At 42.0% G+C, this 23,443-nt stretch overlaps 1 protein-coding gene across 11 annotated transcripts in view; it reads left to right on the top strand.

The window, feature by feature from the left end:
* hdac4 (histone deacetylase 4) overlaps positions 1-23,443 on the top strand; it is a 780,143-nt gene that overhangs the window by 378,578 nt on the left and 378,122 nt on the right. The window contains exon 1 of one of the 11 annotated variants that reach the window (XM_072481067.1): positions 5,321-5,341. The exons of 9 other annotated variants lie outside the window; for them this stretch is intronic. In XM_072481067.1, the coding sequence (XP_072337168.1) occupies positions 5,338-5,341 (4 nt within the window). In that variant the 5' untranslated portion in view covers positions 5,321-5,337. Of the gene's footprint in view, positions 1-5,320; positions 5,342-5,460; positions 5,604-23,443 lie in introns of those variants that run through there. One more of the 11 variants, XM_072481087.1, reaches the window with a different exon arrangement.

Consider the following 23,443-nt stretch of genomic DNA (forward strand, 5'->3'; position numbering starts at 1 on the left):
TTAGGTGGGCATAAAAGGTTCCATGGTCTTATTCGAAGAAGAGAAGGCTTATTTCTGTATAAGGAACTTTGGGATGGGCAGCACGGTGGTACAGTGGTTAGCACTGCTGCCTCACGGCACTGAGGATCTAGGTTCGATCCCGGCCCCAGGTCACTGTCCGCGTGGAGTTTGCACATTCTCCCTGTGTTTGCGTGGGTCTCACCCACACAGCCCAAAGATTGGATTAGCCACAATAAATTGCGCCTTAATTAGGAAAAAAATAATAATTAGGCACTCTAAATTTAAAAAAAAGGAACTTTGGGAGATGGGTGGTTGTGAAAGGTATTATACAAAGAGAAGTTTGTTCTGATAACTGAATAACTTGCACAAACTATTGTGCACCAAATTCAGCTCCATCAGAAATTTTGATCACCTTTTGCATATCAGAATGTTTTGGGGGAACAGCTGCTATTGGTTTATTAATGTTAACTATACAGATAATATTTGTAAAGCTTGCATTGTATTATGTTTATCAGTGCAACATCAACATTTTAGTTATTTCTGTTTGAAATTACATGCATCATTTAATGTTTTTAAAAAATTATTTTTATTCTCTTCTTTCACATTTTCTCCCAAATTTGCACCCACCAGCAATAATCAGTAACGAATATAATGTCAATCCCCATGTCAATAACAATGATCCCATCCTCCCACCAAACCCCAAACATTAGCCTGCATCTTAACACAAACAAATGACAAAAAGGAATCAGGAAATCACCCATAGTCACCATTTACACACACAGCCCCCCTCCCCCCAACCTTCCCAACCACCCCCTCCCCAACTAATGTTCGATGTTATCCAGTTCTTGAAATTGTACAATGAATAATGCCCATGAATTGTCGAACCCCTCCATCCTTCCCCTCAGTTCAAACTTAACCTTCTCAAGAGTCAAGAATTCCAACAGGTCCCCCCGCCACACCAGGGCACAGGGTGGAGAGGTTGTTCTCCATCCCATCAGGACCAAAACATATGAACGTGATTTGCACCCCCCCCCACCCCCCCCCCCTTCCCCGGCAACATAGTCACACACATCTTCTACCCCTTCAAAGAATCGGCTCATCCTCGCCCTTGTGAGGTGTGCTCTATATACCACCTTCAGCTGTATCAGCCCCAACCTCACGCACGAGGTGGAGGCGTTCACTCTCCAGAGCACCTCACACCAGAACCCCTCCTCCATATCCTCTCCCAACGCCTCTTCCCACTTTGCTTTGATCCCTTCCAGTGGTGCCTTCTCCTCTTCCAAAATAGCTCCGTAAACCGCCGACACTACCCCATTCTCCAAGTCCCCCTGTCGTCAGCACCTCCTCCAGCAATATGGCGGCCGGCTCCACCGGGAAGCTCTGTGTCTCCTTTCAGGCAAAATCTCGAACCTGCATGTATCTAAACATTTCCCCCTGCTCCAGCCCATACTTCGCTCCCAGCTCCTTCAATCCTGCAAACCGAGGGCAGCACGGTGGCGCAGTGGGTTAGCCCTGTTGCCTCACAGCGCCGAGGTCCCAGGTTCGATCCCGGCTCTGGGTCACTGTCCGTGTGGAGTTTGCACATTCTCCCCGTGTTTGCATGGGTTTGGTCCCCACAACCCAAAAATGTGCAGGGTTAGGTGAATTGTCCATTCTAAATTGCCCGTTAATTGGAAAAAATGAATTGGGTACTCTAAATTTTTTTTAAAAAAAACTCTGCAAACCAACCCCCAAGAAACAAATATTTTAGTGTCTTAATCCCCTTCTCCTCCCATTTCTGAAAATTTCCATCCCACTTCCCTGGCTCAAATCTGTGGTTCCCCCGAATCGGCATTTCCCTGTCCCCAACCCAAAGTGTTGGCGAAACTGCCTCCAAATTCTCAATGAAGCTATTATTACCAGACTCGCTGAGTATTTCAGTCCCTCAGTAGAGCAGCATGAAATTATGGGTGATGCCAAATAAGGCCGGTGTACCAAAAATGCGCCTTGGATGATCAGAAAAGACAATAAACTTGAGAGTAATAAACTCTTAAGTGAGTTTTGGCCTCGATAGTTTAATGACAAATTGCAGACAATGTCATGTCTTGGTTAGTACTTCACTCCTCTTATGGCTTCTGGATTTACCTCTTACTGTTACTGGGTCCACGTTTGACAGTGTTTGATAGCTGATCTCAGCTGACTCCATGCTGTGTATTTGTAGGCTTTATCCAACCACAGACACCCGATTCTTGGAATTCAATCCTGGAGTGTTTAGTATAGTTTTTCTCCTGTCGTCAGTTTAAGACTACAATGTATCTTGCCTAATTTCTGGGATGCCAAAGTAAGCAACATCTTACCTCCATACTCCCCAGTTTTACTCAGCCCATCAGACACCTCGGGCTGGATTCTACAGCCCCTTCTGCCGCAAGAACGCGGGACGTGGACCATTTAAAGGCCCATTGACATCGGGCAGGAATTTCCAGTCGTCAGGCGGCATGGCCGGAGAGTCCCACCCCTCATCTTTCCTTCATTCCTGTTGTCAATCCACTTTCACCAATCTTCTGAATGCTAGTGGATAACAATAACAATTCCCAACATTTTCCTTCAGAATGTCGGAACATTTTGCTTCCTTAATATAGGAAATCAAATTGGCATCTTGACTTCGACATTAACCTGTCTGTTGGTGATGACCATTGCTTCTCAAACTTTTCCCATTGTGGACCCCATTTTAATGCTTGAAATTTCATGTGACCTCAGTGGTGGGGGGGAGGCAGAGGTAGAGAGAGTCATTGAACGGAGTGGGGAGTAAAATCACTGAGCAGGAGTCAATGGCTTTATTCACAACCATTTTAAAGACTCTGTAGCCTCCTAGTGTAATGGACTGTCATCACTAGTTCTAGTACTGTCCTGCCAGTCTCCACTCACTGCCTCGGAACTCACTACCCAAGATGATCGTTGCAACCCATAGTTTGGGAATCCCTTGCACCTTAACCAAAATCTCCATATCTTGGTACTACTTTCCAGCACATGTACTGCCCAAGCCACTGCAAGGTCTTGACTTCTTCCCCTACCTCCAGCAACTTTTCCTTCAGCACTTCATCCTTTTCCTGGCTTCTTACCTTCCTTTAAAATTTTGGTCTAGCACCCCTCCAACATTTTTTCTGGAGATATCCTTTCTTCTTTCTTCAGTCTACACTGAGAATCATTCTCCATGATTTCACTCTCATTCAAGCCCTTTTTACCCTCCTATAAATATTCTGCTGCCTTGTACTGGAAGTCTCAGTGTTAAAATTCCTGATCTTGTTTTAAATCCCTCCATGATCTTACCCTTCCTTCTGCATCCCTCCAACTCTGACCTCTGGTGCATTCCAATCTTAATCACTCCACCCTTGGTGACTGAAATTTAAGCTACCAAGACCCCATACTTTGGAATTCCCTCTTTAAATCTCTCCGCTACAACAAGTCAATGTGACATAATTTTGAGCTTGCTTGGTGCAACATTGATGTAGTTGTCCACTGTTAGTTCAGGCCCCAATGCATCAAACGTTTTCAAGCTCTGTTCCCCTCTACCAAAACAGTCTGTTGCTCTATGATTATCCTGTAAAGCAAAGAGAACCTTGAAACATCTCTGTTCTATCAACTGGCTCCAGGAACGTTGAATCATCTTCTGCTTTTGCCTTTACCAACAGGTGAGGAACTCATGGATTCCTTTGTTTTCAAGAAATAAACCATTGCTGCTACCTCACCTTTGCCTTGTCCAATAAGCCAACCCTGCTCAAAAACCCCAACTCTTTCTAGTTTCTACTTTACCTCTTTCTCCCCCAACATACAGCTCTTCAAGCTCATGGGACATTTTTCTGAAGTTCAATTTCCTGTCGCAACTGCATTTGCGAGCCTGCACCCTTTAAGAATTAGTTCAAGACTTTCACACAGGATCAGCTAGTAACTTTTCCTTCCCATTAGTCGGGGCTGGATCAACAGATTGTAACACTGTGTTTTAATGTACTGTGCTGCCCACGTCGCTACTTATTTTGTATATCTAAACCAAGTTACTTTGCAACCATTCTTAGTTGCTCACTATCATCTATTCAAAACCTCAGTCACTAGTTCATTGGATGTACAAAAAAGCCTCTTATCGAAATTGCACCAATTTGTATTATCTTGTTGCTCTTCTTCATTGTGTGAGAGATAAGGAGACCATATTGATGCATAGAATTATTTTGTCTCAAGGAGTGGTATTCTCAGAAACCATTTCATCCTTTCAGGGAAAAGTGGATTTGTAGCAGGTGAAGTAAAGCACTGTAGGAAGTGAGCAACGCAGAGAGAATAGTTCTGGATTGTCCTGGCAAAGAACTGGCATAAACACAAGAGTTAAATAGCCTTGTAAAGTTCAATAAATTTGCCTGTTTTGTTGTATCTCTGGCTTTTATGTTATTTAACATTGCTATCTATTCCACTGTAATTAAAATTTAAAAACATGATTGCCAGCTCCAACAAGTGCACTTTTCAACACATGAGCTGTGACATTTTTGTCTTCCTCTGTGTATTTTGCATGAAAATTTGTCGCTAGAAGTTTGTTCCTTATATGAGTTCCAATAGTTGTAAGGAATACTTACACTTTGTGATGTGAAGCTCTTAGATACCTTGCAGCAATTAGCAATGCATTCTGGTATGGGTTGATTTTTGCTTCTCCTCACCTTGTGCAGCATAGTAGAACTCCCTGCAGATTCTGCATTTTTCCAATGTGGAGCGTGCAACACAATTAGCAACCTAATGTTTGGCTTGGGTGTTTTCATAAGAATAAAAGTGAACCATGTAGTAACTCACCTCAAGATTGGTTTACCTTGCTATTGTTTTGGACTTTTGTTTGGCTGTTTGTGTAAATAACATTGCAGCACTTTGATTTGTTTGTTTTATTTTTTAAAAACCATAATTGATGAGATTCAAGTGTTTTGGAAAGTTGCAGTTTATTATTTACCTTAAAATGCAGTATACATTGAAAACAGGACTGTTTCAATCCCTGAAGTCTGTTGCGAAGTGCTATGCATGCATGTCGAAAGATCATTTTCCAAGCAGTGAGATTTGATTGGCTGTATTATAGAAGTGTGAACCAGTGGGTGGCTACATTTAATGATGCTGGCAAAGCTGTACAGGGGGTACGGCTTCTCTGGGACTAAATGTATTCACCGAGTTTCCAGGAAATGGGCGACTGTGCAGTAAGTGTTCAGTATGCTTGAGAGAGTGTTCTGATGTCATCATCACTAAAGAAGCAAGTAACACGGGCCAAAGCTGGCTTGTTCTAACTGAAACTTAATTTCTTTCCCATTAACAATTACCTCAAGTTTTGAACTGCAATAAATGGGTAAGGTAACCATGGGGACAGTCTACCTCATACGCTGAATGAATGATTTGTCTCGGCTTGTATTAGCTGAGAGAAAATTTTAACTATTGTACGAAGGAAAAGCTGAAGAAACCATTTGCAGCTTGTAGACATCAGATGTTAGCAGGGAGCGTCCTGGATTACAGCCTCATTTTCTGTTCTTTGCTGCAGTGGAATGTTGCTCATGTGGTTTCCCGAGGTTATCCTTTTATAGCATGAAGTTGTGGTCATTGATATTTTGATGGTAAGACAGGTCTGTCCTATTAATTTCCAATAGTAGGATACTATTCTTCCCTTCTTTTGAGGCTGCTAGGCAACAGCAAAAAAATGGATTAATCATTTAGATTAACTGGTTTAATATGGAAGCTGCAGTCTGTTTAATACTGTGGGTTTTGAGTAAAATATTTCAAAGCCAAAACAATTTTTGCAGCTTTCGTTTAGAAAATAGTGATAATTTACATGGTAAGAATTTAAAACACCTTTTTGTGTATAATGTTGTTTTATATTTTAAAAAATGGATATGTGCTTCAACTTTGTTTTCTCAGTACAGTGTATGGTTTCTCGTAGATGTTTGCAAGCCTATGTTATTTTCTAGTTTTATCTCTGATTATCGTCTGTCTGTTTTGTGTGGGTGTCGCAGTCAGGTGCTGCAGGAGCTGTAAGAAGAACCTGTAGCTAAAAATAACCCTGATCTCATTCTGAGGCAGTTATTGACATTTATTGCAACGTATACTTTACTTTAACACACCCAAATTGTTGCTGTTGCTTTTAATTTGATCTTTCCTACATTGGGACACTGTTTTGGAGGACAGTAATAAAACAATATAAAAATGATGAATATATACAGTAGGGAGTGAGGTAGAAATTTAGTCTTCTCTGGGTCATGCGATTGATGTGTAAGGCAATGTTCTCTGGTTAAAAATGTAACATGTATGGAATTCTGAGTAAAACCTGCACCTTTACCTCAACATGAATATTCTAGAGCCATGTTTCTTGTATAGGCGTTTGTTCCATGTATTGAACTGTCACAAGTCCTTACCACCTTGTCCACTTGCCCAAGCAGGAGTTCCAGCCACCTTGCTATGCCCTGTACTTAAATTAATTGAATAAGTGGTCATCTTTTATTTTACATACTTTGACATATCAATGCAAAATTTGAATTGTGGGGTTATGCTAAAGTGCTGATCGGTTGTGTTTTAGTGGCTTAATGTCTACATATGTTGCAAAATATCCACCTCAGACGATTTCTCCTCAATTAATTTGAGATTTTGACAATTCCTGCAGAAGGGTGACTTCCTTACTTTATTATTTTGCTTGTGTGTGGGCTTTTTTAAATGTCAAATTTGACCAACAACATAATCTTGCTGTAATTGTGGTATTAATATCAATTCAAGGTTTGTGCTCTGGCTGATAAATTTAAAACATGCATTCACCTCTGTCAGAAGAGGGATAAAATGGAATTGAGGTAAATGTTCCTGATTGTTCTTAAACAGCAGCACATTTTGCTATGTTCTGCACGTATTGGTAGAACAGTGGTTAGCAGTGTTGCTTCACAGTGCCAGGGTCCCAGGTTTGATTTCCAGCTTGGGTCACTGTCTGTGCGGAGTCTGCACGTTCTCCCCGTGTCCGGGTGCTCCGGTTTCCCGAAAGACGTACTGTTAGGTAATTTGGACATTCTGAATTCTCTCTGTGTATCTGAATAGGCACTGGAATGTGGCGACTAGGGGATTTTCACAGTAACTTCATTGCAGTGTTAATGTGAGCCTACTTGTGACAATAATAGAGATTATTATTATTAAGAGTGCTACAAGTTTGTGCACTTCTGTGCTCCATTGCTTTTTAAAAATAGTTTGAAAGGTAATGCACGGCTGCCAAGTCCATGCATGTTCTATTTTTTTGCCTTCCTCCTCGACTTTTGTCCTATTCTTTCCTGGAGATCATGACTTCATGGGGATCAGCAGACCATCTGATCTAATCTCATGCACTTTTTTGGTAGGGGTCACTATGTAATAATTTGAGGATCAAGAAAGACGCCTGACTGCTTCATTTTTTCCCATTGATGTGGTCCTTCTGAACACCTCCAATTGGTAGTAGCAAACTGAGTGCAGACCAGGAATAAAACCTGTGAATTTCACTACATGTATGGCTCAGTAACAAGCCAATGGAGTGCATTCTGCACTGAACCATTGACAGAACGAGGCGTTTTGATTTTTTTTTTAACAATAGCTTTATGTTAGTTGTGTGTTTAGCTGCTCTGATCAGAATGATTGATAGTGATGCACGAGAGTGGCTATGTGGCAAAGATTTTGTCTTTTTCCTAACTAGGAAGGAGAACCATTGCTGACATAGTCAATTTGGGGAAATGCATTTGAGTTTAGAAGAATGGAAAGTGATCTTATTGGAACATATCCAATCCTGAGGGGACTTAGCGGGGTGGATGTTGAAAGGATGTTTGCCCTTGTGGGAAAAACTAGAACTAGGGACCACAGTTTAAAAATAAGGGGTCTCGCATTTAACACAGTAATGAGAAATATTTTCTCTGAGGGTCATTAGCCTATGGATTTCTCTTCCCTAGGGAGCAGTGGAAGCTGGGTCATTGAATATTTTTAAGGCTAAGTCCGATAGGTTCCTGATTGACAAGGGAGCCAAAAGGTATCGGCGGTAGATAGGAAAGTAGAGGTTGAGGCAACAATCCGGTATCCATGATCGTGCCAAATAGAGCAGACTGGAAGGGCTGAATGGTGTACTCCAGCTCCTGGTTTGTAATATTCATATGCAGATCTTTTGGGCTTCAAGGGGCATTGATTGCGGTCAACATAAATTCCAAGTTTGCTTCATATATTAAAATAGAAAGCAGAACCATGAGGATTATTGCTGTCCGATTCAGGAAGATCTGGGACCATTGGTGACTAGACCAGCAGATGGCTGATGAAATTTATGTTGATTAGTGTAAAATAATTAGCATGTGAACAAGAATCAAAATGAGTAATTTATATTGAATAGAATGCTTACAACATTCTGCCTGCTCAAGGAAAGCAAGCTTTGGAGTTATTGTAGTTACATTCATAAACCATTAGCCTAGTACTTGGTTACAGTTAAAAAGCAAACAAGGGAATGAGTTTTATTACCACAGGGATATTATAGAAATTAAAAGACTGCACGTTGCCAAACAATTTACTGGGCAGTTTCTATTTTGAGTATTGTTCACATGTACGGTTTCCTCGCTAGTGCACAAACACATGCTTAGGCAAACAGCAGAGACAATTCTGAGTATTGGAAATTTAGGAAAGTTATGCTTTTCACAATGATCTAATTAAGGCTGGCCAAGGAAAGTTGTTTATGATTTCACACGGTTCAATTGCAAGGAAGACAAATTTTTAAAAAGAGATTAGGAGGATGAACGTGAGTCAGACACACCATTTTTTTACAAATATCACTGACTTGTGGAAAGTTCTTTTTGGTAATCATTGCGTGGCACGGTGGCACAGTGGTTAGCACTTCTGCCTCACAGCGCCAGGGACCCAGGTTCGATTCTGGCCTTGGGTGAATGTCTGTGTAGAGTTTGCACATTCTCCCAGTGTCCGTGTCAGTTTCCTCCGGGTGCTCCGGTTTCCTTCCACAGTCCAAAGATGTGCAGGTTAGGTGGATTGGCTATGCTAAATTGTCCCTAGTTGGGGTTACGGGGTTAGGGTGGGGGATTAGGCCAGGTTGGATGCTCTTTAAGAGGGTTGGTGCAGCCTTGATGGGCCGAATGGCCTCCTGCGCTGTAGGTATTCTATGATTCTATTCAATGATTGTAAGTAAAATAGCCTAAAATAAGTTCAAAAGACAGTTAGATGCATCTCTTGAGAGAGAAGGAATTGAGGCATATGGTTAGGTTGCTGAGTATTGCCGGACTATTAAAAAGGGGTCTGATTTGTTGAGATCTCAAAGCCTATTCCCATTATTAACAAGTTTCTGTGGTTCTTGCATTTAAAATAAATCGATAAATAGCTACACTATGTAACCTGGTTAATTAAGTTTCTTCATTCTTCATGTATCAGCTTTATCTATACCTATCTTTAAATCTCTAGCTTTCTAACCATTCATTCCTTGGTGAAAAATGAGCAGTTTATTTAATTGCTGTGAGCTGATTTTTTAAAAATTGGGACTTGCGTTTGAACCAATGGTCTTTTTGCTTTCTGTGAAAGTGGGGAGTGAAGCTCAAGCTACATTTCAAACCCCATGCAATTTGCAATTAATTGTTTCTTGAATACAGTTTTTTAGAAAGGCTCTGGACAGGCAAGTTTTTCCTCTCCAAAAATGCTGCCTTGATATACTACTGGGAGATTTTAGCAGAAACCAGAGAAAAGCATGTAAATAGCTGAAACCCACCATCTTTAGCCTTGGAAACAGTGCTGTGCTTACTGCTTCAACCATAAAGTTATTACTTTCTCTAAAACTGTCTATACATAATTTTCTGTTTTATTTCTCCTCTTAAATCTTGACTTCCTGAGCTACATTTGACCTGTTATTTTGAGTGGTTAAACAGCAATAAGGAGGAAGCAAATACGTTTTAAGTACTCAGATTGGTGTTCCTTTCGCACCTCCTTTTGATTTTGGAGTAGTCCAGAGAGCAACGTCTTTTACACTTGCAACATTTGGAAATTTACAAGAATGGCAGGTTTCCAAAGCTGAAGATAACACATAATTGTCACGCTTGGTATTGGGAACTGAAGTTGAATCGTATTTGCCACAATCAAAGAATTAATACTTGACAGAAAGGAGTAGCAATGAAAATAGAAACATCAGACAGTACCTGGTATTTGAGCTGTGCTTGACACTGACATTCGATATAAAATTCTATGATAATCTATGAAAATGAGTATCATTCTTATTCTCAAAATATGTGATGCATGTAAAAGATGACCACTCCAAAAGGAATTCCCCATCTTGGGTGGGATTCTCCGGTCCCCCATCCTCATATTTATCGGTGGTGCGCCATCCGCTGGTGGCAGGATTCTCTCTTCCTGCAGCTTGTCAATGGGATTTCCCATTGTAGCCACCCCTTACCTCTAGAACCCCGCCAATGGGAATAGAATCCCAGTGGCCAGAGAATTTGTACCTTTATTTTAATGAAAAGCAGACAATTGGAGGTGATCCCGGTATAGATGCTCAGCTGCATGTTGTAGGATTAATAGATTTTCACATACTATTATCAATTTGGAGAGGTGTTTATCTAAAACAGGCAGGGAAAGATTTCGAGTAGATGGTTTAATTATCTAGTCACTGCTTTGTAATGAGCATTGTTGAGTGCTTAGTGCTGTTGCACAGTATGGGAGGAGCACTGAAGCGCAAGGTGAAGGAAAGTACAAAAGTAATATTTATTTTTAGACTCCATTTCTGACTCCAGGACTCTGGGGGTGGTTATGCTGAACTTTTGGCCTTATCATCTGTTGTGCTAACGCCTGTAGTGTAATCTGGCTTCAGCAGTTTGGTGTACTTTGCGTGTCTAGCTTTTCAGTAGCAGCTATTTGTTAACATTGAGATGGTACCAATGACTCCCACAAGAGTGTCAGCTATACAAGGTATAATGTAATGCTAAAAACAGTGTTGCAACACTGCATCTTTGCTGTTAGCCAAATGTTATTGAAACCTGTTGTTACAATGGACAGCATTAATCAAGGGTGTCACTGAAGATGTGAATGGTTTTGGCCTATTATCCATTGGTAAAGAAGGTCGGGTTTGGGGAGGCGAGTAATGACTGGGGACTGATTGCATAGTTTAGGAAAGCACAGCTGGTTTAAGTTGAAATGCATTAATTTTGAAGGGACTGCTGCAGATGTATAGATTTTTTTCTCCATGGGGAGTATCAAATTATAGTATGCTCTGAAGTTCCCCTATTTTTTTAATATAAATTTAGGGTAACCAATTCATTTTTTTTCTAATTAAGGGGCAATTTAGTGTGGCCAATCCACCTAGCCTGCACATCTTTGGGTTGTGGGGGCGAAACCCAAACGCGGGGAGAATGCAAACTCCACACAGACAGTGACCCAGAGCCGGGATCAAACCTGGGACCTCGGCGCCGTGAGGCAGCAGGGCTAACCCACTGCGCAACCGTGCTGACCTATGTTCCCCTATTTAAAGTTGTATGACTGGCATCAAGTTTGTACCTCCTCCCTCAGTCATCATTCACCATCAATACATAATAGTAGCTGGGCATGCTATTGTCTATGCAGCTGGCCTCTCTGAATTCAACAAGATGTTTTCCTGCAATTTAGATTTTAAATATTCATTGGAGAGGTTCCCTTTTTGCAATTCTGTTGCTGAAATATCCAGACCAGCATTATCTATTTGTGTAATGCTACGTTTTGGACCATACGTAATAATAATCTATTATTGTCACAAGTAGGCTTACATTAACACTGTAATGAAGTTACTGTGAAAATCCCCTGGTTGCCAGTTCAGGTACACAAAGGGAGAATTCAGAATGTCCAAATTACCTAACATCTTTCGGGACGTTGTGTGAAAAAATCATGTAAATTAACTTGGGTCTATGCAAAATTGAACTACTGTTTTCATAAATGTTTTTAATCGTGGACTTCCATGTTCTGTTTTATTTTTTTCTATTCATTGATGGAGTGGGTGGCACTGGCCAGGCCAGCATTTATTGTTCATTCTTAATTGCCCTTGAGAGGATGGTGGTGAACTACCATATTATGTAGGTACACCCAGGGTGCTGTCAGGGAGAGGCTTCCAGGATCTTGACCCAACGGCAGTGAAGAGACGGCGGTACAGTTTCAAGTGAGGGCGGTGAGTCGCTCTGAGGGGAATTTCTACGTGATGGCGCTCCCAAGAGTCTGCTACCCTTATCCTTCTATATAGTTATGGTTGTGGGTTTGGGAAGAGGCTTGGGGAGTTCCTACAGTACATCTTATAGATAGTGCTGTGGGTCGATGGTGGAGAGAACGAATGTATGTGGAAGGGGTGCCAATCAAGTGGACCGCTTTGTCCTGGCTAGTGTTAAACTCCTAGCTTGTTGTTGGAGCTATACTCATCCACACAAGTGAAGAGTATTCCATCACACTCCTAACTTGTACCTTGTGGTGGGCAGGCTTTGAAGAGTTGGGAGGTGAGTGGCTTGTTGCAGGATTTCCATCCTCCGAACTGCCCTTGTAGCCTCAGTAGTAATATGGCTAGTTCAGTTTTGTTTCTATTATCGATGGTCACCTCAGGATTTTGATAGTAGGGAATTTAGCGATGGAAATGCCATTGATGTGAAGCGGCGATGGTTAGGTTCTCCCTAGTTGGAGGATGGTTATTGCCTGGCACTTGTGTGGCATAAATATTACTTGCCACATCAGTCCAAACCTGGATATTTTCCAGTCTTGCTACATGTGGGAACGGACTGCTTCAGTATCTGAGAAGCCTTGAATGGTGCTGAACATTGTGCAATCATCAGCGAACATCCCCACTTCTGACTTTATAATGGAAGAAAAGTCATCGATGAAGCAGCTGAAGATTCTGAACCTGCAACTGGACTGAAGTCTATGATTATGCATTTTAGCTGTGTGGAAGATTTGTACTTTAGTGATCAGCTATTTTGTGTATTGTCAATGTGGCTTGTTTACAAGTTGAGGGAAGAGACTTGTGATGGGGAAAGCAAAACATAACTGCCGCTTGAAAGCGGAATGACATGCATCATACTTCTGAAGAAAGTTGAGTGGAACTTGAGAAATGAGAGTCTACTGAGGAAAAGCAAAATTCAGAGGAAAAAAGTAGACTTCTTTGGAAGGGTGAAAGCATGTTGACAATATAGCAAAATTAAAAATAAATCGAGGAATGAAAAAGCCGCAACATGAGAAACAATGGGCTAAGGGAAAGTTTAGCAACGGAAATTATATAAAAATTGAGAGGGCAGAAAGAACAAAGGTAATCTTGCAATTCTGCAAAATATTTTTTATTTTTTTCAAAAATTGCTTCATGGCAATTGTTTAAAATGGAAGCCAAAGGGAACCTAGGTTAAGCCACCACAACAAGACATAGCCTTAATAAAACAATATTTGCAGCATGAGGGTTAATAGGAACAAAGATAAATAAAGACCCCAGAGCTTTTGATGCAGGATTATAATATGCAACCTGTATGGCCTGGAAATCTGTGCCAGAATTACTAAAAATTCCATCATACCATTGAATGGTAAAGGGGCACTAATTACAGCTGGAATAAGACCATAAGACGTAGGAACAGAATTAGACCATTCGACCCAGCGACTCTGCTCCGCCATTCAATCATGGCTGATATGTTTCTCATCCCCATTCTCCTGCCTTTGCCCCATAACCCCTGATCCCCTTATTAAGAATTTATCTATCTCTGGCACGGTGGTGCTGTGATTAACACTGTTGCCTCACAGCTCCAGGGGCCCGGGTTCAATTTCGACCTCGGGTAACTGTGGAGTTTGCACTTTTTCCCCGTGTCTGCGTAAGTTTCCTCCGAGTAATCCGGTTTCCTCCCACAGTCCAAAGATGTGCAGGTTCGATGGATAACCCATGAAAAATTGTCCCTTAGTGTCCAAAAGGTTAGGTGGGGTTACTGGGTTTAAGGGGATTGGGTGGAGGCATGGACTTAACTAGGGTGCTCTTTCCAAGGGCCGGTGCAGACTTGATGGGCTGAATGGCCTCCTTCTGCACTGTAAATTCCATGGTACTATGACAAAGGCACTCTGACTTGGATTCCACAGCGTTCTGCACCAGAGTTCCACAGATTCACCATCCTCTACGTTGCTTTTGGGTAGAGTAATTGTACAGAATCAAGCTCAAAATCAAGCTGCGCATACAGCAAAGGGGCAGGCCCGATGTTAGAATAAAATACTTCAGCTGCTCCTACTCGCGCTAAAAAGAAAAGAAAGCCTTCCATTTTTGCAGCACTTTACATAACTACCGGATGTCTCAAAGTGCTTAATTTCAAGTATAGTCACCGTTGTAATGCAGGAAATGCAGTGGCCAATATGCATACGGCAACCTCTGACAAACAGATAATGACCAGATAATCTGTTTTTGTTATGTTGATTGATGGATAAATATTAGACGAGGTGACAAGCTAACACCCCTGCTGTTCCTTGAAATTGTGCAATGGGATCTTTTACATCCACCTGATCAGGCAGATGGGGGCCTCAGCTTTTTATGTCTCTGCTCCTCCGACAGTGCAGCCCTCCTCAGTATTGCACTGGAATGCCAAGCCTTGGATTTTGTCAAGTTCTGGAGTGGGACTTGAACTGGGAAACTTGTGATTCAGGTGAGAGTGCTATTAACTGAGCCACGGCTGACTTGTACTTCAAACCTCCTTTCTGAACCTTTAGTTCCTCTTGCATTAATGAATTTACAAGGAGCTGTGTCAGCATAGAACCGTTGCTGTGTCTCAACAGATGTGGAGTGGCCGATAGATTCTAGACTGTGGAGTCTAAAATGTTTCAATCCATGCTTTCTATACTGTTCTTCAGTATGTGGCATTTCGGTGATTATTCAGAAGTAGATACTATGTTAAGTGTATGTAATTATGTACTGAAGTAGTGCCCTTTTTTATTTGATGCTAGATTGCCTTGCGTTTTTGTTTTAGCCGTTCAGCTGCTCCTTTTTCATACAGTGATTGTCTGAAAATTAGAATCTCAATATAGCCTTTGTGCTTTCATTAGCATCTTGAATACAGACTGTTTTCAGAAGTTCTCGAGGCAAAGCGTATGAAAGCAGTTTTCTATTTTGCCATAAAATATTCATGAAATACAGGCCTTTTGTATTGATGTGGCTTACATTAAGTAGAAAATTTCTTTCCAGATTTCATGAGGGCAGGAGGAGGTCAGTTGTAATCAATGTTGCTGTCAGGAACTTGTGGCATTTGACTTGTTTCTGTACCATAGAAATGAACGAGTCATGGCTGATGCATCAGTAACAGAGCATGGCATTCAAATTAAAAGGAACTCACAAGTTTAAAATCCAGAAAATAGAAAGATTAATTAGCAGCTCCCGAGTTATGGGGAACTATGCAGCAGGTTATATTACTGGGAGCATTCACAGTTCTCCTAAGTGAAGTGATATCTTGTCCTTAGGATATATGTTAGTACCATCTTTTGGCATGTTAATTGCATTGGCTTATCACACTGAACTTGAAATTTTTTCAGCACAGTTTGAAAGAGTGTGTAACAATGTAGAATGATGGAGTACAAGATGCTTGACCATATTCAGTTCTCCATGGAAGCATGAGGGAAAGAAAAAACATAGGAATTTAATCTACACGTATTTCTCCCAACTCCTATTAATGTGTAGTTTCTAGTTTGAAAAGTATCTGGAAGCAGGTCATTTGCTTATCGCCTGCATTTACATATTATGCATAACTGACATTCATTACATCGGAATAATTATCAGAATCCTAAATCTAAATTGTATTGATATCTTGTGGCAAAAATGGGAGGAAGGAGCCTCGAGCAATACTGATATTTGTATCCTGGAACATGTATATTAGCATGGCCTAAAAATGCTGAACGCCTATGCAAAATGTGTTGCTGTATAACCTTTGCATGGAGTACGTGAAAACTGTGTAGAGTTGAGTATGAGAATAAACCAAGAGTGCAAATGACGAATCATTTTGCCTGCGGTTGCAATGAGGGAAGTGTATTGAATTTCTAATCAAAAAATTAAAGTCAGTGTTGATTGACATTCAGATTGGCCTGTCCTCATTGAGAAATGGCTTACCATGTATTGTTGAGGTAATGCTTCACTCTGTCCCTTTTAATGTAGGACATGGTATAGGAACCAACCCGGTCTAAATATACATACACCGGTTTAATGTAGGAAATGTGGTCATTTCATTTTTTAAAAAAAACATTTCCATATGCTATGATTTAGATGTACTATTCTAAATTGGCTTTTGGTAGAAAATGAGATATTTTCAAATTTCATTGTGTGTCTTTTAAGAACTTCAGTCCCTTTTTAGACTATGGGCTCTTGGAAACAGCTGTGACACAAATATTAATATGTAGATTGGTGAAATTATTTTTAAAAATAATTTATTACTAAACCATGCTTCTATTTACAGTAAAGTCAAAGCTTGGAAAAGAAACATAATATCGATCACTGTTTAAAAAGTAAAACTTGGTCTTTATGACAGTAAATTGTCTCCCCCAGACCAAGTCTGAGTCAAAAGTCTGAGATTGCATTGTACTGTCAGAAAGATGCTTTTAGAATAATAAAATGTTCAAACATATCGGGCAGCACGGTAGCATTGTGGATAGCATAATTGCTTCACAGCTCCAGGGTCCCAGGTTCGATTCCGGCTTGGATCACTGTCTGTGCGGAGTCTGCACATCCTCCCCGTGTGCACGTGGGTTTCCTCCGGGTGCTCCGGTTTCCTCCCACAGTCCAAAGATGTGCAGGTTAGGTGGATTGGTCATGATAAATTGCCCTTAGTGTCCAAAATTGCCCCTAGTGCTGGGTGGGGTTGCTGGGCTATGGGGACAGGGTGGAGGTGTTGACCTTGGGTAGGGTGCTCTTTCCAAGAGCCGGTGCAGACTCGACGGGCCGAATGGCCTCCTTCTGCACTGTAAATTCTATGATAATCTATGAATGATATCAAACTTATGTGACTGAGTAGCATATATATTACTTCAATCACATACTCAATAATGGATTACAGAACTACTTTAAGATACCATTCTGATTTGTTTAATGACTAGTTTATTGCTGAAAGAAAAAGACATGTCAAAGCTTTTCGTCTTGCACTCATCAGGCACATCCAAGTATACCAATATAAAATGCAAACAACAATTTACACTGAGAAGAAAGTACTGATTAGTTGGCGAGTATATTTAACCAATCAGGATCAAACTGCCTGGTTTAAATTCGAAACAATGCAGTTAACTATCAGTCACCTGGTGCAATCTCCAAGGCAACGCCTCTACCAATCAGAGTCTATTTGCTAGCTAGTGTCCTTTGACTTTCTTTCCCTCATGCTTCCATGGAGAACTGAATATGGTCAAGCATCTTGTACTCCATCATTCTACATTGTTACACACTCTTTCAAATTGTGCTGAAAAAATTTCAAGGCTCTTTTGTCTTTTACAGAATAAATTTTTTTCTCTTCCTTTTATCGGTATTCTTGCAAAATGTCCTGATGAGTGCAAGGTGAAAGCTTTGAGATGTCTTTTTTATTCCGCAATATTCAAGTTCAGTACTACCAAATGATTAGTGACTGATTTGCTTTCTCAGCTAGTGAAAATCATAAAATGGTATCAGTATGGTGTTACAGTTGTACTTTAATTTTTCTCTTAAATTGTGGTAACCAATGTACTTTAAATAGTTGCTGTGTTTTCATAAAGAGAAGGACGACATGGCAAAGCTTGAGCTTTCTTATGTTTCAACTTCCTGAGATGTTTCCAGGCGCAATCCTGCAGGATCTTATGTGGCCTAACACATCACCGTCTTGCCTAAGGTAACTTCATAGAAAACCTGTCAAATGACTTGGTTTGACGCGCACACATGATGCTACATGCCAACAGAAAGTACAAACCCAAAGATACCAATGTCCCTATAGAGCAGGCAGAATTCTGTGAATAAGAAGAGTAAACTGGAAAGATAAAGGTCAGTTATTCATAGAATTTACAGTGCAGAAGGAGGCCATTCGGCCCATCGAGTCTGCATCGGCTCTTGGAAAGAGCACCCTACCCAACTGCACACCTCCACCCTATCCCCATAACCCAGTAACCCCACCCAACACTAAGGGCAATTTTGGACACGAAGGGCAATTTAGCATGGCCAATCCACCTAACCTGCACATCTTTGGACTGTGGGAGGAAACCGGAGCACCCGGAGGAAACCCACGCACACACGGGGAGAACGTGCACAGACAAGTGACCCACGGCGGGAATCGAACCTGGGATCCTGGAGCTGTGAAGCAATTGTGCTAATCACTATGCTACCGTGCTGACCTTTATTTAACATCTAAATAAACACATTTTGTATCTTGGTTAAAATCTACTTTTAGTCTTTGTTTAAAAGGTGTACCATAATCAATTATACAATACTTGTTTGTAATGATGACTAAAGACATGTTGCAAAATATGTCTACAATGTGTACTGCAGTACTTTGCCTCCTTTGGAGAGTTCATAAATACTGAATACTAATGACCCAATTGATCTGCTGTAGTAGTTCAGAGAAGTAGCACAATAGTGTATGTGAAATAATGTTAGTCTTCAAGAGTTTGAAGGCTTATCTGCCACACATTAAAAAAAAAAGAACTTTCAGCTACTGCCAAAGCAGTTGATTCGAATGGAACATGTCTTTTTGTGGTTTTGTATTTTACAAGCTTTTGGAGTACGGTTTGTCAATAACATGCCTGCTGCATAAACAAATGTAAAACAGAACTAAGCCACATATATGGCACGTTTCACAAGTGCAGGGTATTCAACCTGTAAGGGGTAACATCTTGCAAAGGAGAATTTTATAGAATACAACTGTAGTAGTAATAATCTGCCTAAGGGCAGCCCCTCAACTCATTTCTCTGCACCTCATGGTTTTACAGTTATCTCTAGTTGCTCATAGAATCATTGAATTTACAGTGTAGAAGGAGGCCATTTGACCCATTGAGTCTAAACCGGCCCCAACAAGAGCACCCTACCTAAGCACGCACCTCCACCCTATCCCTGTAACCCAGCAACCCCACCTAACCTTTGGACAGTACGGGGCAATTTAGCATGGCCAATCCACCTAACCTGCACATCTTTGGACTGTGGGAGGAAACCGGAGCACCCGGAGGAAACCCACGCAGACATGGGGAGAACGTGCAGACTCCGCACAGACAGTGACCCAAGCTGGGAATCGAACACTGGTCTCTGGTGCTGTGAAGCAACAGTGCTAACCACTGTGCCAAGGCTAACCAAGGCGCTTCCCATTTTCAATTTCAAGTTGTCTCTGTGCGGAGTCTGCACGTTCTCCCTGTGCCTGCCTGGGTTTCTTCAGGGTGCTCCGGTTTCCTCCCACAAGTCCCGAAAGACGTGCTGTTAGGTAATTTGGGCGTTCTGAATTCTCCCTCTGTGTATCCAAATAGGTGCCGGAATGTGGCGACTAGGAGCATTTCACAGTAACTTCATTGCAGGGGTACTGTAAGACTACTTGTGACAATTAAGATTATTATTATAATATCATGGTGGGTCTGTGGAATTCATTGCCACAGAGGGCGATGGAGGCCGGGACGTTGAGTGTCTTTAAGACAGAAGTTGATAAATTATTGATTTCTCGAGGAATTAAGGGCTATGGAGAGAGAGCGGGTAAATGGAGTTGAAATCAGCCATGATTGAATGGTGGAGTGGACTCGATGGGCCGAATGGCCTTACTTCCGCTCCTATGTCTTATGGTCTTATGCTACTTTAATGCCTTTCTATACTTCATTTAATGCTTCATCAGCTATGATCAATACAGGATGAAATTTATTGCATAAAGTTTTAACAGATCAGTTTTGATTGCACTGCATCTATTAAGTTGAGACCTATTTTACATTGCTTCAGATAGCAATTTTTACACTTGTGATGAGGGGCAGTCTGAACATAATTTGCTTAGGACTACCAGTAACATTTAATCAGACTGGCAGAGAATGAATATAAATGCTGAAATGCCCTTTGTTTTAATGCCATGAGGAGAGTTATTGCTAGGATCTAGGGGTGGGATTCTTCATCCCGCCACACCCGTTTCCTGGTGCGGGATTCTCCGTCCTGAAAGCCGGTCAATGGGGTTTCCCCATTGTGGGCACCCCCACACCGTCAGGAAATCTGTGAGCATGAGTGCATTGCCAGCGAAACGGAGGATCCCGCTGAGGGAGAATCTAGCCCCTAGTCTTTGCTACTGTAATTTTCTTGAACCTTTGATTTCTGAGAAGGAAATTTTGAACCAACCAGGTTCCATCAGGGATACTTACTGATATAAATCAGTCAAGTTTGTAGCCACCTAAAATGGCTGATTCCCTATTAATGTGGCCAAAACCCGATTTAAAATGGCTAACCGAAAAGGCTGATGGGAAAAGCAGCCAACAGGACACAAACGGACAGCTGCAGACAGAATAGCGTATTCGGCTCTGGGGAAGTCGGCCCAGATCGATACTCAAGACTATTAGCAGCACATCAACCCAGACATCTGCAGTTTAATCGGCTATCCCTGGGAACAATTGCAACATATTAGCAATTGAATGCCGGGCCAGCCAAGTAGGCGCCTGCAGTGGCCGAAACAAAGACAGGTGAACGACCACCCCCCGATCGAGGAATCGCGCCGTTATTGGACATATCGAACCCAGTGATTGGGAACAAGTCCAATCACTTGGGACTCAGGGTTAAGGGCTGCCCCGAGAGGCGGGAAGCCCCTGGGCCCTATAAAGTGAGGGGTCAAGTTCAGATCTCTCTCTCTCCCTTCTTCACCTGCTCGAGACCTTCGCAAGAACATCGACCAGAAACAGTAAGTCTGACTCCAGCGATCGCTACCCGATAAAGACTCCTAGCCATCGACCCGTATCAGCCTTTTTGAATCCCGCGGGCCAGATCCGATTCGATAAGCCATTCGTTTCCCTGACCTGGTGGGCCCTTCCTAAAGTTAAGTATTGGCCAGTAGTGATAGGTTTCTATATAGATAGTAGGATTATTGTGTAAGCATTAATTGTTGTATATAATAAATGACCGTTGATTTCAATCTTACTAAGCGGTGTGCTGACTTATTAATCATAACTCGAGCTTGAACCACGTGGCGGTATCAGAAAGATACCTGGCGACTCGTGAGCAAAGGTGACATAAAGAGGGGATATTTTACTCCCAAGGGGTTGCCTTAAATGGGGCAGTATCACTGATAGTGGACCTCGATCTTGCTGTATTTAAAGAGGAAAACTGGGAACAAAGAAAAGTACAGCACAGGAACAAGCCCTTCGGCCCACTAAGCCTGCGCCGGCCATGCTACCCGTGTAAACTAACATCTTCTACACTGCCGGGGTCCGTATCCTTCTATTCCCATCCTATTCATGTATTTGTCAAGATGCCCCATAAACGTCACTATCGTCCCTGCTTCCTCCGGCAGCGACTTCCAGGCACCCACTACCCTCTGTTTAAAAAATAACTTGCCTCGCACATCTCCTCTAAACCTTGCCCCTCGCACCTTAAACCTATGCCCCCTAGTAATTGATCCCTCTACCCTGGGAAAAAGTCTCTGACTATCCACTCTGTCTATGCCCCTGATAATTTTGTAGACCTCTATCAGGTCGCCCCTCAACCTTCTGCATTCCAGTGAGAACAAACCAAGTTTATTCAACCTCTCCTCATAGCTAATGCCCTCCATACCAGGCAACATCCTGGTAAATCTCTTCTGCACCCTCTCTAAAGCCTCCACATCCTTCTGGTAATGTGACGACCAGAATTGAACACTATACTCCAAGTGTGGCCTAACTAAGGTTCTATACAGCTGCAACATGATTTGCCAATTTTTATACTCAATGCCCCGGCCAATGAAGGCAAGCATACCGTATGCCTTCTTGACTACCTTCTCCACCTGTGTTGCCCCTTTCAGTGACCCGTGGACCTGTACACCAAGATACCTCTGACTGTCAATACTCTTGAGGGTTCTACCATTCTCTGTATATTACCTACCTGTATTAGACCTTCCAAAATGCATCTCCTTACATTTGTCCGAATTAAACTCCATCTGCCATCTCGCCGCCCAAGTCTCCAAACGATCTAAATCCTGCTGTATCCTCTGACAGTCCTCATCACTATCTGCAATTCCACCAACCTTTGTGTCGTCCGCAAACTTACTAATCAGACCAGCTACATTTTCCTCCAAATCATTTATATAGACTACGAACAGCAAAGGTCCCAGCACTGATCCCTGCGGAACACCACTAGTCACAGCACTCCAATCAGAAAAGCACCCTTCCATTGCTACTCTCTGCCTTCTATGACCTAGCCAGTTCTGTATCCATCTTGCCAGCTCACCTCTGATCCCGTGTGACTTCACCTTTTGTACCAGTCTGCCATGAGAGACCTTGTCAAAGGCCTTACTGAAGTCCATATAGACAACATCCATTGCCCTACCTGCATCAATCATCTTTGTGACCTACTCGAAAAACTCTTATCAAGTTAGCGAGACACAACCTCCCCTTCACAAAACTGTGCTCATACGACCTCTTGCTTCCAAATGGGAGTAGATCCTGTCTCGAAGAATTCTCTCCAGTAATTTCCCTACCACTGACGTAAGGCTCACCGGCCTGTAGTTCCCTGGATTATCCTTGCTACCCCTCTTAAACAAAGGAACAACATTGGCTATTCTCCAGTCCTCCGGGACATCACCTAAAGACAGTGAGGATTCAAAGATTTCTGTCAAGGCCTCGGCAATTTCCTCTCTTGCCTCCTTCAGTATTCTGGGGTAGATCCCATCATGCCCTGGGGACTTATCCACCTTAATATTTTTCAAGAAGCCCTACACCTCGTCTTTTTGGATCTCAATGTGACCCAGGCTATCTACACACCATTCTCCAGACTCAACTTCCACCAATTTGTTCTCTTTGGTGATTACTGATGCAAAGTATTCATTTAGTACTTTGCCCATTTCTTCTGGCTCCACACATAGATTCCCTCCCCTGTCCTTCAGTGGGCCAACCCTTACCCTGGCTACGCTCTTGCTTTTTATGTACGCGTAAAAAGCCTTGGAACTTTCCTTAACCCTATTTGCCAATGACTTTTCGTGACCCCTTGTAGCTCTCCTGACTCCTTGCTTAAGTTCCTTCCTACTTCCTTAGGCTTTGTCTGTTCCCAGCCTTCTAGCCCTGACAAATGCCTCCTTTTTCTTTTTGACGAGGCTTACAATATCCCTCGTTATCCAAGGATCGTGAAATTTGCCATATTTATCCTTCTTCCTCACAGGAACATGTCGGTCCTGAATTCCTTTCAACTGACATTTGAAAGCCTCCTACATGTCAGATGTTGATTTACCCTCAAACATCCGCCCCCAATCTATGTTCTTCAGTTCCCACCTAATATTGTTATAATTAGCCTTCCCCCAATTTAGCACATTCACCCGAGAACCACTCTTAT

Source organism: Scyliorhinus torazame, chromosome 2 (genome assembly GCF_047496885.1).
Source record: "Scyliorhinus torazame isolate Kashiwa2021f chromosome 2, sScyTor2.1, whole genome shotgun sequence".
Lineage (NCBI taxonomy): Eukaryota > Metazoa > Chordata > Chondrichthyes > Carcharhiniformes > Scyliorhinidae > Scyliorhinus > Scyliorhinus torazame.